The sequence below is a fragment of the Aureococcus anophagefferens genome (assembly GCF_000186865.1).
Source record: "Aureococcus anophagefferens unplaced genomic scaffold AURANscaffold_8, whole genome shotgun sequence".
Taxonomy (NCBI): Eukaryota; class Pelagophyceae; order Pelagomonadales; family Pelagomonadaceae; genus Aureococcus; species Aureococcus anophagefferens.
This window is the reverse complement of record NW_008705568.1, coordinates 116,923-133,722: the sequence shown is the minus strand read 5'-3', so window position 1 is coordinate 133,722 and position 16,800 is coordinate 116,923. Positions and strand designations below refer to the sequence as shown.

Sequence of the window (16,800 nt, the reverse complement as noted above, 5' to 3'; positions counted from 1 at the left end):
CTCGCCGTTGGCGACGCGCCGCGCGAAGTCCTCGTCGCCGGGGCGGACGCCGGCCTCGACGCGCCACATCTCCTCGTCGCGCCGGCGCTGCGACGACCGCGACGCCGCCGGCGACGAACTTTCGCCGACGTCGTCGAGCGAGGACATCTCGCGCGCGCCGGCCCGGGCCCGCCGCGCGACGTCGTCGTCGGCGAGGGCCCGTTGCGCGAAGTCGTCCTCCGCGAGGGCCCGCCGCAGCGTCTCCGGCGAAAAAATGGGCGCGCCCGTCACCGTCGCCCGCCGGCCGTCGCCGTCGCCGCCGTCCTCGCCCTCCTCCGGCCTCGAGGGCGGCGGCGCCCGCGGCGCGGCCACGGCGAAGGCGGACGCGGACGGCGCGGGCGCGACGAGCAGGTAGGGCCCGTGCGGCAGGAGCCGCCGCTCGGTGGCGCAGTCGACGACCCAGCTCGGCGTCACGACGGGCTTGGAGAACCCGACCTTGCGGCTGTTGAGCTTGCGGACCTTGCCGCCCGCGAGCGCCGCGGCGACCGTGTGCGTGACGCGCGTCGTGAGCGTGTTCTCGATCATCCCGCCGCCTTCGCGGACGAGCGCCGCGAGGTCGTCCGGCCCGAGGAGTTTGCCCGTCGCCGGGTCCGACACCCGCATGTAGCCGTCGAACCAGACGACGGCGGCGCCGAAGTGGGAGCCCGTGATCTCCTGGCGCTCCTCGAACTGGCGGTCCAGGCGCCGCGCCTTGGAGATCATGTAGGCCCGGTGGTCCAGGGACCCGGCCTCGTCGGCCCAGTGCGCCTCGTCCATGGTTGCGTTTTCTACGTCGCTCGGCGCTTTTTATGTCGCACAGGGAGCTCTAGAACGTCGCGTTGCACGGCCTCAGGCGCTAAGGCGCGACCATCGGCCCGACCAGTGGGGAAACTTTGGGGAAACATTTTTGTTGAAGAGGCAAAAGCCGAAAAAAAACACGTCCCTTTACCGTAGGATCTTCTTCGACACGAGCTTCAGGATGAAGCCGTCGACGGGCAGCGTCGGCGCCGGCTCGTCGGCGTAGCCGAGGCGCTTGTAGAAGCGGTCGAGCTTCGCGTCCTCCGTGTCGTGGTGGAGCACGACGACGTCCTCGTCCCAGCGCCGCGCCTCGGCCTCGCAGGCGCGCACGAGGGCCGCGCCGATGCCCTTCTGCCGCGCCGGCGGCGCGACGAGCAGGTTCGACAGGTAGGGCTTGAGCGGCTCGCCGCCGCCGAGGAGCCGCTTCACGAACTGCGGCGGGGGCACGGGCCCCGCGAGCCGGCCGAAGGGCTGCATGCTCAGTTCGACGACGCCCACGAGCTCGCCGCCGCCGTCGCGGCAGCAGATGACGCGGTGGTCGCGGTCCACGCCGTAGGTGAGCCGGAGGAAGAAGCCGATCGCCAACAGCGTCCGCAGGCCGAACTTGCTCGCGGGGTCGCCGTAGGCCTTGCCGAACTCGGCCTGCGCGAGCTCGACGATCTCCGCGAGGTCGCCGACGACGCCGGGGCCGTAGTCCAGAGCGCTCGCGGCGAGCGCCGTCGCGCGGCGACCGGTGTGGCGATTGAAGATGTGTGGAGCGGTCTGCCGTCCGAGCGCGCGCGGCAGCGGTCGCGTGTGATGCGTTGATGGTCTAGTGAACGCGTTGGCGTGGAGCGCGGCGGCGGCAAGCGCCCACCAGCAGCGCCACGACATCGCGCGCTTGCTTGCACTTTTGCTTGCCCAAAAGTTGCCGCAGCACGCCGCGTCACAGCTATGGCGCGCGCAACCAGCGCGATCTTGCGCGGTCTCCTCATCCCATCACTCCTCGCATGCACCCTCGCGCTCCGCGCGCCGCCGGCGCCGCGCACGCTGGTGCTGCGGCGCCTGCGCGCCGGCAGCAGCCACGGCGACTTTTACGACCGCAGCGACGAGGCCCTGAGCTTTTGGGCGCGGCACGGCGCGGACGAGATGCTCGACGGCGGCAACCCGGCGATCATCGCCGTCATCTGGGTCCTGGCCTGGTGCGTGGGCTTCGGGTCCATCATGGCCCTCACGTACCTGCTCGCCTTCGAGGCGTTCGGCCGGGACCTGCTGCGGCCCATCGCCGTGCGCTTTAGCACCGTGCCGCTCGAGGCCGCGCTCGCCGTGCTCGGCGTGCTCTACAGCGTGCTGCTGGGCTCGACGCTGTCGGCGGCGATGACGCGGCAGGAGGCGCAGCTCCACGCCGTCGGCGCGGAACTCGCGGCGGCGGAGGTCAGGGCAGGACAAGGGTGATTCAACGTCGCTTCAACGTGAGTGTTCCGCGCGCGCGCGTTCTGGAAAAAGCATCCACGCTTCGAGACCGTTCCGAGAGATGATCGCTCGTCCAAAAATCAGCCGAAACGAGTGGAAAATGGCCGAGAGAGGAGCCTTTGAAGTTGGGAATTTCGCACTCTTGTCCTGCCCAGGCGGAGCTGCTCGAGGGCGGCCTCAACGACCTCGACAAGCCCCACATCCCGCCGACGGCCTTCGGCGGCGCGCTCGCGGCTTTAGCGGCGCACGTGCGGCGCCTCGAGACGTCCATCGAGATCTTCTGCGTCGATCCGTCCAAGGTGAAGGCACGCGCCTACGTCGACCCGCTCGGCGAATGCGCGGCGATTCTAGCCGCCGCGGGCATGCCGCCGACGCCGCTGGGGGCTCGAGCCGACCTCGAGCGCCTCCACATGTGCCGCGCGGCGCGGCGCGCGGCCGAGGCGGGCCCGCGGTTCCCGAGCGGCCACTGGGTCGTGCTCAAGACGCTGGGCCTCTTCTGCTCCGTGACCGTCGCGCTCGTCTCGGCGCTGTCGGCCGCGGCCTCGGAGACGTCCGACGGCGGCTACCACGGCGCGGCGCTCGTGGGCGTCACGTCGATGGCGCTGGCGCTGAGCGAGACCATCGTCGGCGACGGAGCAGGAAAAGGGTGCGAAATTTCCAACTTCAAAGGCTCCTATCTCGGTCGCTTTCCACTCGTTTTGGCTGATTTTTGGACGAGCGATCATCTCTCGGAGCGCTCTCGAAGCGTGGGTGCTGTTTCCGGAACGCGCGCGCGCGGAACACTCACGTTGAAGCGACGTTGAATCACCCTTTTCCTGCCCAGGTCGGCGACGTCGCGGACCGGAACTCGGGCATGTACACGGCGGCGCGAAGCTTCCTGCCGGGCGTGCGGCGTCTGCGGGAGCGCCTCGAGGGCAAGGCCCTCGAGGCCACGCTGCCGCCGGACGACCAGACGAGCGCCCACGGACTGTATCGCGGCCTCGCGGCGCCGCCGCCCGCGCCGTACGGCGGGCCGCCGCCCGCGCCGCCCTCGGAGGAAACCGGCGCCGAGGCCGCGTGGCTCGAGGCCCACGACCCCACGACGGGCATGCCTTTCTTCACGAACGCGGCGACGGGCGAAACGACGTGGGACCGGCCCGAGGGCGTCGACGTCAAGCCGGGGCCGCCCGCGCGCGTCGGCGCTTTGCACAAGCCCGCGTTGGCGCTTAGCACGAGCTTCGTAAAATGATCGTGCGCCTCTTATTATGGGGGCTTTGACGTGGGGACTTTGACAGCCGCCCGTGGGCGGCCGTCGGCGCATGCGCCTTCCCGGCGGGCGCAGCAGCGATTGAATTTTTCATTCAAGTTGACGTACAACATCCGCCAAGCTGTGGCAAAACTAAGCAGCTATGGAGGCGAACTTCGTCGCCGAACAAAACGCCAGCGACGCCAGCGACGCCAGCGCCGCGGCGCCGGCCACGGCGGAGGTGCTCGTCGCCGGCGCGGACGGCGAACCCGTCGCCGGCGAGGTGCTCTACAGCGACGTGGGCCTCAGTTTTTGGGGCGGCGTGTGCCCAGAGTCGGGCACGGTCATCGACGCGCGGCACCCGCTCGCGGGCCAGTGCATCACGGGCAAGATCCTCTGCCTGCCGAGCGGGCGCGGGTCCTGCACGGGGTCGCAGGTCGTCCTCGAGCTCGTGCTCAACGGCGTCGGGCCGACGGCGATCCTCACGCGCGAGGTCGACGACATCATCGCGCTCGGCGGCGTCGTGGCCGAGGAATTATTGGACGCGGCCCCCTTCCGCATCGTCGCCGTCGGTGCGGGCTTCGACGCGCTGGCGGCGCTCGCGGGAGAGGTCGCGGAGGTCGCGACCGACGGGTCCGTGGTGAGTGGTGGTGATGAAATCATAGCCACAACAGCAGCCGCACCACAGGCCGTCGCCAGGTCCGCCCGCGACGAGGCGCTGTTGGCGGGCGCCCGCGGCCCCGCGGCGGCGGCGGCCATGCGCATCGTGCTGCGCGTGGCCGCGTTCCAGCGCGCCGAGTCGTTGGTGTCGGTGGAGCGCGCGCACATCGACGCGTGCACCTACATCGGGCCCGGCGGGCTGCGCTTCGCGGAGAGACTGCATGAAATGGGCGGCCGGTTCTGCGTGCCGACGACGACGAACGCGTGCTCCGTCGACCGCGGGCGGTGGCGGGATTTGGACGTCCCCGACGCTCTGGGTGTTCCCGCGACGCGGCTCGCGGACTGCTACGTGGCGCTCGGCGCCGCGCCGTCCTTCACCTGCGCGCCCTACCTGCGCGACGACGCGCCGGCGCGCGGCGAGCACCTGGGCTACTCGGAGTCGAACGCGGTCGTCTACGTCAACTCCGTGTCCGGCGCGCGCTCGCAAAAGTACGCCGACTACATGGACGGCTGCGTCGCGCTCTGCGGCCGCGCGCCGCACGCGGGCGCGCACACCGACGCGTCGAGGCGCGCGACGCTCGTGCTCGACGTCGGGGGTCTTGTCGCCGCGCTGGACCCGGCGTCGGATTTGGACGTTTTTTTTGCGGCGCTCGGTTACGTGGTCGGCGCCAAAGCGGGCGCGCGGGTGCCCGTGGTCGTCGGTCTGGAACGCTGGCCGGCGGTCTCCTTGGACGACTGGAAGGCGTTCTCCGCGGCCTTTGGCACGACGGCGGCGGCGCCCCTGTTCCACTGCCGGGGGCAGACGCCGTGCGAGGGGCTCCAGGACGACCTCGACGGCGTCGAGACGGTCGCCCTGACGATGGGCGACGTCGCCGCGGCCTGGGCGGACCTCGGCGGCGGCGGCGCGGGCGTTTCGGACGGCCCCGTGGACCTCGTCGCGCTCGGCAGCCCCCACTTTAGCGGCGACGAGCTCGCGCGCCTCGCGGCGCTCGTGCGAAAAGACGGCGGCGACCGGCCGACGTCGTCGGTGCTCGTCACGCTCAGCGCCGAGGTGCTCGCGTCGCGCGAGGCCGACGCCGCCGCGCTCCGCGCCTGGGGCGCGGGCTTCGTCGTGGACACGTGCTGGTGCATGCTTAACGACCCCGTCGTGCCGCCGCCGGGCGGCGACCGCCGCGTCGTCACGAACTCCGCGAAATACGCCCACTACGCGCCGGGCCTCGTCGGCCGCCGGCCCCACCTCGCGGGCCTCGCGGCCTGCGTCGAGGCCGCGCGCACGGGCCGCGTGCCCCGGGCCGCGCCGCACTGGCTCCCGCACCGAGCGTTCTCCACGGCGCTCCGACTTTTACGATAACCTTACTACTGGTAGAGGACGTCGTCCGCGGGCTCCTCCGCGCGGCGCGGCGGCTCGTGCTCCTCGAAGAGGTCGCCGTCCCAGACAAACGAGGGCGGCTCGTCGTCGAGGACGCGCCGGGCCTCGGCGAGGAGACCCCCGATCGGGTTCGCCTCGGGCGCGCGGCGCTCCACGCGGCGCCGCGCCTCGGCGAAGAGGTCCCCCGGCGCGAGCCCCAAGCGCGGGAAGTCGGCCCGGAGCCGGTCCGCGAGGTCGCCCGCCGTCGGGAACGGGTCGCCGACGTCGGCCTCGAGGCGGACGCGCCGCGCCTCCGCGAGGACCTCGGCGTAGGTCCGCAAAAAGTTCAGCTCGCGCGCGTCGGGGCCGCCCCCGCCCGCGTCGTCCTCGTCGAGCGCCGGCGGGTCGTCGAGGTCCACGCGCACGTCCAGCGCCTCCGCGAGGCTCCCGTCCCGGCGGTCGCCGAAGCGCGCGGGCACGCGCAGGCCCCGCGCGGCGAGGTAATCCACATCCAAATTCGGGTCGTCGTGACCGTGCGGGTTCCAGCTGCTAGGAGCTTGAAGAGCACGAAGCGCGCGAGGACGGGCTCGCGCAATTCGACGACGGCGCCGTGCTCGGGCCCGAAGCACCGCGGCGGCGGCGGGAAGCGCACGCGCGCGCGGGGCCGCTCGTCGCGCGGCGCCGGCGGCGCGGCCGCGGCCCGCCGCGACGACAGCGCGCGCCGGCGCGCCGCGTGGACGACGTCGACGCAGCCCGCCAAGACCTCGTCGCAGTCGCGCTCCGCGGCGTCGACGTCGACGGCCGCCGCGGCCTCGAGCCCCGCGGCGCCGCCGTATTTCGCGGCCAGCGCCGGTAGGTCCGGCGGGTCCAGGGACGCGAAGACGAGCGCGTCCTTGACCGGGTTGTCGCCCTCGTACGCCTCCTGGTTGACGACCTCGAAGCCCGAGACGAGGTAGACGTCGCCGAGGTCTACTAACAAATCGACGTCCGCGTCCGCGCCGCGGTCCGTCGACCAGCCGACGCTCCGCGGGCAGAGCGCGCGCGACGGCCGCAGCCCCATGGGCCAGAACTCGCGGCCTCCGCCCGCGGCGACGACGCGCACGTTCGGGGCGAGCGTCGCGCCGACGGCGACGTCGCCCGCGGTCTGCGCGCGGCGGCAGAGCTCGTAGGCGAGGCGCCAGCGCGCCTTCGGCCCGCCGCGGCCGCCGTAGCGGGCGACGACGAAGCCCCGCCAGACGGACGACGGGAGGCCGGCGCTTTGTTTCTTCGCGCGCGCGGCCGCGGTCTCCAGAGCGACGACGGCGCCGGGGCCGGCGTGGGCGAGGATGGCGGCGAAGAGCTCGCTCGGCAGGGCGAGGAGCCGCGGCGGGGCGTCCATCCTCGGAGAGCACGCTCTCCCAGACGGGCTGCACCTGGACGGCGCGACAGAGAGCACGCTCCACGGGCAGCACCTGGACGACGCGACGCCGAACACCTTGCTCCCGGGAGAGCGCCTCGGGCAGCCCCATGTCCGTCCGTTAGCGAGCGCAATTCCCCGCCTCCACAGCCACAATGGCCGACGCCTGCGCTCCAAACGCGCCCGCGCCCGCGCCGGCGCCGACCGAGGCGACGACCTCTAAGGATGCTCCCAAGGAGGAGGAGGAGGCGCCGCCCACCGCCGACGCGGCCACGGCGTCCGCGCCGCCGCCCGCCGACGCGCCGTCGGCGAAGAAGCGCAAGCGCGACAGGGACTGGCCCGACTTCGCGAGCCGGGGCGTCGGCTGGCCCGACCGGCGCCCGCGGGCGTCTCCCTTCATGCACGGCTGGTTCCTCGCGACGCACGAGCGCGTCTTCGCCCACGTGCTGAAACAGAAACCGACGACGATTTTGGAGCTCGGCAGCTGGTACGGCGCGTCGACCGAGTGGCTCGCGAAGCGATGCCCCGACGCGACGATCTACGCCGTCGACCTCTGGGAGGACGCCTTCATCCTCGACGAGCAGCGCGACCACTACAGCACCATGGGCGACCAGAAACTGCAACGCATGCTGCGGTCGCACCCGCTGTACGACACGTTTCTCGCGAACCTCTGGGACGACCGGGACACGGTGGTGCCTCTGAAGATGCGCACGACGGCGGGCGTCGCCTACCTCAAGGAGCGGAACATCGTGCCCGAGGTCATCTACATCGACGCGGACCACCACTACGATAGCGTGAAGGAGGACATCTCCGCGTGCCTCGACGCGTTCCCGGACGCGGTCCTCGTCGGCGACGACTACGGCCACTACGACGACGTGCGCAACGCCGTCACGGAGTGCGCCGTCAAGTACAAGAAGACGGTCCACGTCGACCAGAACCACTGCTGGACCTACGTGAAGATCGACTCCGTCACGGGCCGCAACTTCGTCCCCAAGCCCAAGGCGTCCGCGTCCTTCGCCGACTGCCTCAAGTCGTACTAGGGGGTCATGCGTAGGGGTGTTGGTATGTTTCGCCGCCGGGCGTGCGGGGTCGCGCGGCGCGGCCGCGGTCCGTGGCCACGCGGTTCAAGTTTCAGCGAGCCGCGAAGCGACCTTCTGACGTTCGACAATGATGTCAAAGTCCAACATGGTTCGATGATCGCAGGCCGGCTTGTTGAACAACTCCAAGCAACTGCAATGAAGCGATTTGCCACAGCCACTCACGCACGGCGGGCAATGGAAAACCTCAAGCCGATTTCTTGCGCTTGCGTCTCGGCCTGTCGTAGTCTCGTACGACTGAGCCTGCCCAAAAAGATTGAGCTCATGGCCGCCCGCTGAGCAGGACCTCGAGCGGCGCCGCAATTTTCGCGTCCGGGGCGACCCCCGCAGCGCCGTCCGACGCCATGGGCGGCCCCTTCGACGAGCCGCACCTCGACGACGTCGAGCGCACCTGGGGCGCCGTCTTCGCCGCCGGCGCCGCGGCCCCATCGTCCAAACAGACGGCCTGCCTGCGCGCCTGGTCCAGCGCCAGCGCCTCCGTCGCCGAGTCGCTGACCTTCGGCGAGTTCTGGGCGCGCGCGGTCGCCGTCGGCGCGCGCCTCGGCGGCGGCCACGACGACCGCGTCGTCTTCCTGAGCCACCCGTCCGTGCGCTACTACGTCGCCGCGGCGGGCGCCTTCGCGCGCCAGTGCGCCGTCGTCAACCTCAACTGGCGCCAGCCGGCGTCGGCGCTGCGCCACGCGGTCGCGACGGTCGACGCCGCGGCGTTCGTCGTCTCCGATCCGCTCGCGGACCTCGCGGACGAGGTCGGGTCCTTCCGCGGCGCGCCGCGGCACCGCCTCGACGACCTCTTCGACGAGTCGCCGCCGCCGCCGAACCGGAGCCCCGTCTCGGGCCTTCAGGCCGGCCCGCGCGACGTCGCGGTGGTCATGTTTACGTCCGGCTCCACGGGCCGCCCCAAGGGCGTGCCCATGACCCACGCGGGGCTCCTCCACGCCTGCCGGTCCAAGCTCGTCGCCCACGGCGGTTTTCCGAACGTCGCCCGGGGCACGGTGTCCTTCCTGCCCAACTTCCACGTCATCGGCTTCGTGAACAACTTCCTGTTCAACGGCTACGCGCGCTGCCCCGGCGCCGTGCTCGTCGAGGCCGCGTCGGCGTTGATCACCGTGGATCTGTTGGAGAAGGCCATCGGCGCCATGGCGCCGGACTCGGTGGACACGGTGCCGACGATCCTCGAGGCCGTCGCGAACTCCGCCGCGTCGCGGCCAGGGCAGCAAAAGAGAGCGAAATTCCCAACTTCAAAGGCTCCTTTCTCGGCCGTTTTCCACTCGTTTCGGCTGATTTTTGGACGAGCGATCATCTCTCGGAACGGTCTCGACGCGTGGATGCTTTTTCCGGAACGCGCGCGCGCGGAACACTCGCGTTGAAGCGACATTGAATCACCCTTTTGCTGCCCAGGTCGCGGCCCGACGTCGTCGCGACGTTCGCCAAGGTGCGCCTCGTGACCTGCGGCGGCGCGCCGCTGCCGTCCGCGGCCTACGACGCTTTGAGCGCCGCGGGCATCCACCCCATGCCCCACTACGGCCAGACGGAATTCTCCGGCGGGTTTTGTCTGGTCGGCGCGCCGCGCGCGGGGCGCGACGTCATGCGGCCGGTCCAGGGCTGCGTCGCCCTGATCCTGGGGGACGACGAACCGCCCCTGGCGGGCCTCGACGACCCGCGCCTCGCCGGCGCGGCGGCCGAGGCCGCGGACGCCGCGAGCCACCGCATCCGGGGCGCGTCCCGCGGCGAGCTCGTGGTGCTCCACTGCGCGTCGGCGACGCCGGGCTACCTCGGCCTCGACGCGCCGGACCCGCCCTTTACGGTCGTGCGCCACACGGGCGACGTCTTCGAGCGGCGGGAGATCGCCGAGGCTAGGACGTCCGTCGACGGCACGGCCTCCAGGGTCTACCTCAAGCACGTCTGCCGCCGCGACGACGTCATCATCCACCGCACGGGCGAGCTCACGAACCCGCTGCCCTACGAGGACCTGCTCGCCAAGGCCCTGGGCGCGGCGGCGAAGCGCGTCGTCATGATCGGCCAGAACCGGAACACGCCCGTCGTGCTAGTGGAGCGCGCGACGCCGGAGACGGCCATCTCCCTGAACGCGGGCCTCGGCGCGGCGAACGCGACGGTCGCGGCGTACTCGCGCGTCACCGCGGACCGCTGCATCGTGGTCCAGCCGGGCGATTTACCGGTCTCCGGCAAGGGCAACGTCATCCGCGGCCAGGCCGAGGCCAAGTACAAGGACGCCATGGACGCCATGGACGCGGACATGGCCGCCTTCGAGCAGGCCATGAACGAGCGGAATTCTTCGGCTGTGTCCAAGCCCAAGCCCAAGCACGCCGTCGACGAGGCCGCGGCGCGGTCTTTGGTCGAGTCGACGTGCGAGCGGCTCATCGGCAAGCGCGTGCCCGGCGACGCGCCCCTCCTCGCCTCGGGCCTCAATTCGACGGGCCTCGTGCAGCTCGTCAAGGCCCTCGCGTCGGAGCTCGGCGCGGACCTGAGCCCGACGCTCATCTTCGACTACCCGTCCATCGACGCCATCGTCGACTACTTGTCGGGCAAGGAGGACGACGACGTCGCGCGGGGTTTGGGCGCCGCGAACGGCGCGTCGGAGTCGGCCCAGGCCGTGCGCGCGACGTCGACGCGGCTGCCGTCCTCGCTGCGGTCGCCCGCGGCGCTCTGGGACGCGTCGCAGGCGGGGTCCATCGCCGTCGGCCACGTGCCGCTCGCGCGCTGGGACCGCCACGCCGTCGAGCTCCACAAGGCCCTGCCGGCCAAAGCCTCGAAGACGACGCAGTACGGCGCGTTCCTGAGTCTGGGGCCCGACGTCTTCGACGCCGAGCTCTTCCGCATGAAGCCCGTCGACGTCGCGAACTGCGACCCGCAGCAGCGCTTACTCCTCGAAGTCGGGTTCGAGGCCTGCGCCGCCGGCGGGTTGGACAGTTTGCAGGACGCCGACGTGGGCACGTTCACGGGGCTCATGAACTCGGACGCCATCGCTTTAGCGCCGGAGGCGCACGACCTGAACGCGTACGTCATGATGGGCAACGGCTACTCGGCGGCGGGCGCGCGGCTCTCCTACGCCTTCGCGCTCCGCGGGCCCTGCTTAGTGTTGGACACGGCCTGCTCGTCGTCGTTGATCGCGTGCCACACGGGGCGCCGGAGCCTGCAGCACGACGAGTGCGCGCTGGCGTTGGTCGCGGCGCCGAATCTCATGCTCCTAGCCGGCTACCAGCACCTCGGCACGGCGATCATGGGCATGAACTCGGCGACGGGCCGCTGCCACACCATGGACGACCGCGCCGACGGCTTCGTGCGCGGCGAGGGCGGCGGCGCCATGCTGCTGTCGCACCACGACCCCTCGACCTTAGACGCGGCCGCCACCGAAACCTTCGGATCCGCGGCGAAGCACAACGGCCGGTCCGCGTCCTTCACGGCGCTGAACGGGCTCAGCCAGCAGCGGCTCTTAAAGGCGGCGCTCCGCGACGGTTCCGCGACGGCGGAAAGCGTCGCGTTCCTCGAGCAGCACGGCACGGGCACGCCGCTCGGCGACCCCATCGAGGTCTCGGGCGCGGCCGCGGTTTTGGCGTCGCCGACGTCGAGCCTCGACGTCGGCGGCGTCAAGGCGAACTGCGGCCACGCGGAGGCCGCCGCGGGCGTCTCGGGCCTCGTCAAGGCGAACTAGGTCCTGCAGCGCAAGGCGTCGCCGACGAACGCGGCGCTGCGAAGGTTGAACCCCGAGGTGCGCGCCGTGCGAGGGCTGGAAGTATTTATCCCCGCCGACGGCGACCCGATCCCGCCGCGCCTCTTCGCCGCGGGCGCGTCGAGCTTCGGGTGGTCGGGCATCATCGCCCACGCGCTGCAGCGGAACCGCGACGTCGACGCGCCGGCGCCGTTGGAGCGCAGCGCCGCGAAGCCGTCGCCGTTCAAGAACGCGAAGCCCGTGCCGCCGCTCTACGGGACGCGGCCGCCGCTCGCGCTCTGCCAGGGCGTCAGTTTCGCCGACGGCGCCGTCCGGGTGCTCTTCAAGGTCGACGGGCGGCTCCTGGACTCGCTCCGCGACCACGTCATCGGGGGCGTCGTGTTGTTGCCGGGCGTCGCGTCCGTGGAGCTCGCGCTGTCGTCGACGTTCTTCTACGGGCCCAACGCGGGCGCGCTGGACCGCGCGGCCCTCAAGAGCGTCGCCTTCCTCCGGCCCTGCGCCATCGACATCAACGGCGGCACGCGCGTCCGCGTGACCTTCGACGGCGGCGACTACGACGTCGAAGACGTGACGAAGGCGCCGGTGGTCGTCGCGTCCGCGGCGGCCGACGAGCCGTCGCGCGCGCGCGACCTCGCGCTCCCGGACCCGGCGACGAGCCGCCTCCGGTCGGGCCCGGTCGCGTCCGACTTCCTCGTCGCGGCACCGCCGCCGGCAGTTCCCAGGCCCGCGGCGCAGCGGGCCGGCGTCTACGTGCCGGCGTCCATCGCCAAGGTGTCCTTCCACAAGGCCCTCGGCGACGCGCTGGTCGCCAAGCCGGCGCAGCGCCGCGCGCACTGGGCCCGCGACCGCCTCCTCTTCCGGGACGCGGCGGCGGAGCAGTACGACTGCCGGCTCATGACCAAGGACGAGACGACGCTCAGCGTCGACCGCATCCGCACGCGCGTCATCGCGAGCCTCGGCGGCGCCAGGAGCAAGGAGCCGACGCTCTTCGCCATCGCGCCGCGGACGCCGGCGCTCGCGGACCGCGCCGTCGAGCGCGTCCTCGTGACGACGAACGCCTTCCGGTCCCAGGCGTCGACGAACCCGGGGACGAACTGCGTCGTCCGCGCGGGCTGGGAGTGGTACCCACCCCTCGACGAGAGGCCCGACCGCCACGACTTCTGGCTCCACGTCGGCCCGAAGCCGCACCTCTTCGGCACGGGGCCCGGCGCCGCGGCCGTCGACCGCTTCGTCGCGTTCTCCGACGACGTGTCGTCGCTGGACCTGGCGCCGGCGGCGCTCGCGCCGGGGTCGGGGCTCGTGGCCGTCGAGGCCGCGGCGGGCCCCATCGCCGACGGCCTCGAGGGCATCGCGGTGACCATCGCCAAGGGTCCGCGGCTCACGGGCTTGTTGCTGAAGCTCGCGGAGAACCTGAGCCGCGGCGGCGACGTCGTGTGCGTCGTCGAGAGCGCGGCCGTGCCGCGGCCCCTCGCGGCGGCCGACGTCTTCGTCGCGATTTCGAACGACGGCTTCCGGTCCGCGCTGTCGGCCTTCGCGACGCTCGCGGTCAACACCGTCGAGATCGGCGACGGCGCCGCGCCGCACTGGGCCGACGCGCTCGGGTTCGTGTCGGCCCAGGGCACCGCGTCCCTGCGCCACGCGCCGCCGCGCGACGACGAGCCAAGCCGGCGCACGCTCCGGGGCAGCCCGGAGAGCGTCGCCTACGCGCCCCTGGGCGACTGGCCCGCGGCGGCGCTCAAAACGCTGCGGTCCGCGGAGCACGGCGCGCTGGCCCTCGTCGTCTTCCCGGGCCTGGCGACCGCGAGGGCGCCGGCGCCCAAGGCGCTCGCGGCGGGCGCGCCGCGGCCCGCGCGGCGCCGCGCGGCGCCGAAGCGGGCCGCGGGCGCGTCGTCCGGCGACGTCGAGACGCTCGCGACGGTCCTCGCGCTCGCGTCGGGCCTCGCGGGCAAGCCCGTCGGCGACGACGAGGCGCTCATGGCCGCGGGCATCGACTCGCTCGCCGCGACGGAGCTCGCGCAGTCGCTGGCCAAGACCTTCGGCGTCGACGTGCCCGGGACCATCCTCTTCGACTACCCGACGGCCAAGGACATCGCGGGCTACCTCGCCGCCGAGCGCGGCGCGGCCGGCGAGGCCGACGCCGAACCAACGACGGAGGTCGCGGTCGTCGAGGCCGCGCCGCGGCCGGTCGCCGCCGCGCGGCCGCGGCCGAAGCCGAAGCGGAAGCGCGCGTCGAAACCGACCGGCGACGCGAGCGCGCTCGCCACGGTCCTCGCCCTCGCCTCGAGCCTCGCGGGCAAACCCGTCGGCGACGACGAGGCCCTCATGGCCGCGGGCATCGACTCGCTGGCGGCTACCGAGCTCGCGCAGTCGCTGGCGAAGACGTTCCGCGTCGACGTGCCCGGGACGATCTTGTTCGACTACCCGACGGCCAAGGACATCGCGGCCTACCTCGCCGCCGAGGCCGGCGTCGCCGCCGCCGACGACGACAGCGACGGCGAGGCGATCTTCGAGCCCGGCGCCGAGCTGGTCGTCGCCGCCGCCGCGGACGCCGCGAGCCTCCGCGCGGCGATCCTCGTCGCGGGACCCCGGCTCCCGGCCTGCTGGTCCCTGGCGGACCTCTACGAGATGACCAAGGCCGGCGGCGACTGCGGCATGACCGTGCCCCTGAGCCGCTGGGACGCGACGGCGCTGCCGCTGACCGGCCCCGTGTCGGCGCGGGCCCAGTACGGCGTCTTCATGGAGAACGTCGGCGACCTCGACATGGCCCTCTTCCAGATCCAGCCCATCGAGGCGAACTCGCTGGACCCCCAGCAGAAGCTCCTGCTCGACGTGGGCTACGGCATGCTGAAGCTCCGGGGCCACGACCGCGAGAGCCTGAACGGGAGTCTGACGGGCGTCTTCCTGGGCATGATGAACCGCGACGCCGACGAGATGCTCGGCCCCAAGGGCTTCGACGCCCTGTCGCCCTTCGACCTGACGGGCAACGGCTACTCGGCGGCGGGCGCGCGCCTGTCGTACGTCTACGCGATGCGCGGTCCGTGCGCGACGTCGGACACGGCCTGCTCGTCGACCTCGTCGCGGCGCACGCGGCGCGCCACGCCGTGCGCGGCGACGAGGCCGAGGACGCCGTCGTCATGGGGCCGAACCTGCACCTGCACTGCGGCGTGAACATGGTCGGCGGCGCGGTCGCCGCGATGAACTCGGCGACGGGCCGGTGCCATACGTTGGACGCGCGCGCGAACGGCTACCTGCGGGCCGAGGGCTGCGGCGGCATGCTTTTAGCATTGGATGCCACCGAGGGCGTCGATGCCGCGGGCCTCGGCGTGCGGCACAACGGCCGCGCGGCGTCGTTCACGGCGTTGAACGGCGTCGCGCAGCGCGTCTTGATCGAGGCGGCGGTCGCGGACGCGAGCCGCGAGCCCTGGGACGTCGACTTCCTCGAGATGCACGGCACGGGCACGGCTCTGGGCGACCCCGTCGAGGTCGGCGCGCCGTCGAAGGTTTTGGCGTCGGCGAAGCGGGCCGCGGCGAAGTCCCTCGCGCTCTGCGGCGTCAAGGGCACGTTCGGCCACACGGAGGCGTCGGCCGGCGCCGCGGGCATCGTCAAGGCGCTGGGCTTATTCCAGGGCTGGGACCTCGGGCGCAACGCGCAGCTGCGGACCTTGAATCCCCAGGTCAAGGACGTCCTCGCCGTCAAGAGCGTGGGCGCCTGCGACGCGCTGCCGGCGACGCCGAAGCTCGGCGGCGTGTCCTCGTTCGGCTTCTCGGGCATCATTGCGCACGCGCAGCTCTTCGTCGACGACCTGACGCTGGTCACGCCGTCGACGCCGAAGCTGGACGTCGCCGTGACGCGGCACCCGGCGAAGATCCGCTACAACACGGCCCCCGACCACCGCTTCCTGACGGCGCGGAACGCCTTGCCGCGACCCGACGGCGGCGCCGTCTTCACCTTCGCGCTGGGGCCCGCGCTCCTCCGCGACCTCGGCGACCACGTCGTCTCCGGCGAGGCGCTCTTCCCCGGCGTCGGCTACGTCGAGTTCGCGTTCGCCGGCATCTTTACACGGAGCGCACGCGCGCGAAGAAGACGCGCGGCGCCGCCGTCGCGCGCGTCGACGGCTTCACGTTCCTGAAGCCGACGGTCATGCCCAAGGGCGGCGAGACGAAGATCATGACGCTGTCGCTCTACGCCGACGGCGCCGGCGACGTCGCCTGCGACGGCGCGAGCGTCGGCACGCTGACGTCCGCGAAGGTCGAGGCCGCGGCCAGGGCGAAGACGTCGTCGACGCCCCCCGCGCGCGACGCGTTCCATCCGACGGCGATCACGAAAGGTTTTTCGACGCCGTTCCTTTTCAAGCCGCGGGCGGCGCCGCCGCCGCCGGACGAGGAGTTCACGCTCATCCCCGCGTCGATCACGACGACGACCCTGGACATCGCGGACTCCAAGTACCTCGGCGGCCGCGGCTTCGACGCCGGCGGCCGCCGGTCCGGCTGCGTGGGCCGCTTCGCGCAGACCTTCGCGACCGCGCGCGAGGAGCGCTGCGACTGCTCCCTGTCCGGCTGGGCCGCGGCCAAGCCCTTCTACGCCATCGGCCAGCTTATCGTCAAAGCCATCGGCCCGCCGAAGAAGAGGGCCGCGCCGGCCATCTACGACGTCGCCTGGGCGACGAGCCTCCGGGGGCCCAAGCCCCTGCCGGAGCGCGTGGCGTTGGTCGACTTCCGGCGCCGCGCGGGCGCCGACGGCGCGGCGGTGCCCGCGCTCAAGGCCGGCGACGCCGCCTGGCCGTCGGTGGTCCTGGGCATCACGGACGCGACGTTCGACCACCGCGCGGTCCTCCTCCGGGCGCCGTCCGTCGAGTCGCTCGTCCGCTTCCGGGCGAACCCGGAGGCGGCGCTCGACGTCGACCGGCTCGTGCAGAAGCCTGTACTGGATCGCGCCGCCGCCAAGTTCGACGTGCTGGAGCGGACGTTGGCGCCGCGCGTGGCGGCGGAGGCGCCGGAGATGGCCGTCGACGGCGCGGTGCTCTTCGCGCCGTCGAGCCCGCTTTTAACGGCGGCGTTCCTCGCCGCGGGCGGGTCCATCATCTTCGCGCCGTCCGACGTCCTGACGGGCGCGGCCGT

General features: G+C 72.4%; 2 protein-coding genes across 2 annotated transcripts; both read left to right on the top strand.

Annotated features, from left to right (window-relative positions):
• Positions 1-3,656: 3,656 nt before the first annotated feature.
• AURANDRAFT_25937 (hypothetical protein) lies at positions 3,657-5,504 on the top strand (the record flags this gene model as incomplete). Its single annotated transcript, XM_009038586.1, has 1 exon — positions 3,657-5,504. One exon carries the CDS (start codon positions 3,657-3,659, stop codon positions 5,502-5,504), a length of 1,848 nt encoding a protein of 615 aa, XP_009036834.1.
• A 5,353-nt stretch (positions 5,505-10,857) lies between these two features.
• On the top strand, positions 10,858-11,535 carry AURANDRAFT_5850 (hypothetical protein; the record flags this gene model as incomplete). Its single annotated transcript, XM_009038203.1, has 1 exon — positions 10,858-11,535. A coding segment is annotated over one exon (678 nt), but the record flags the coding sequence as incomplete, so codon positions are not given.
• Positions 11,536-16,800: the final 5,265 nt, after the last annotated feature.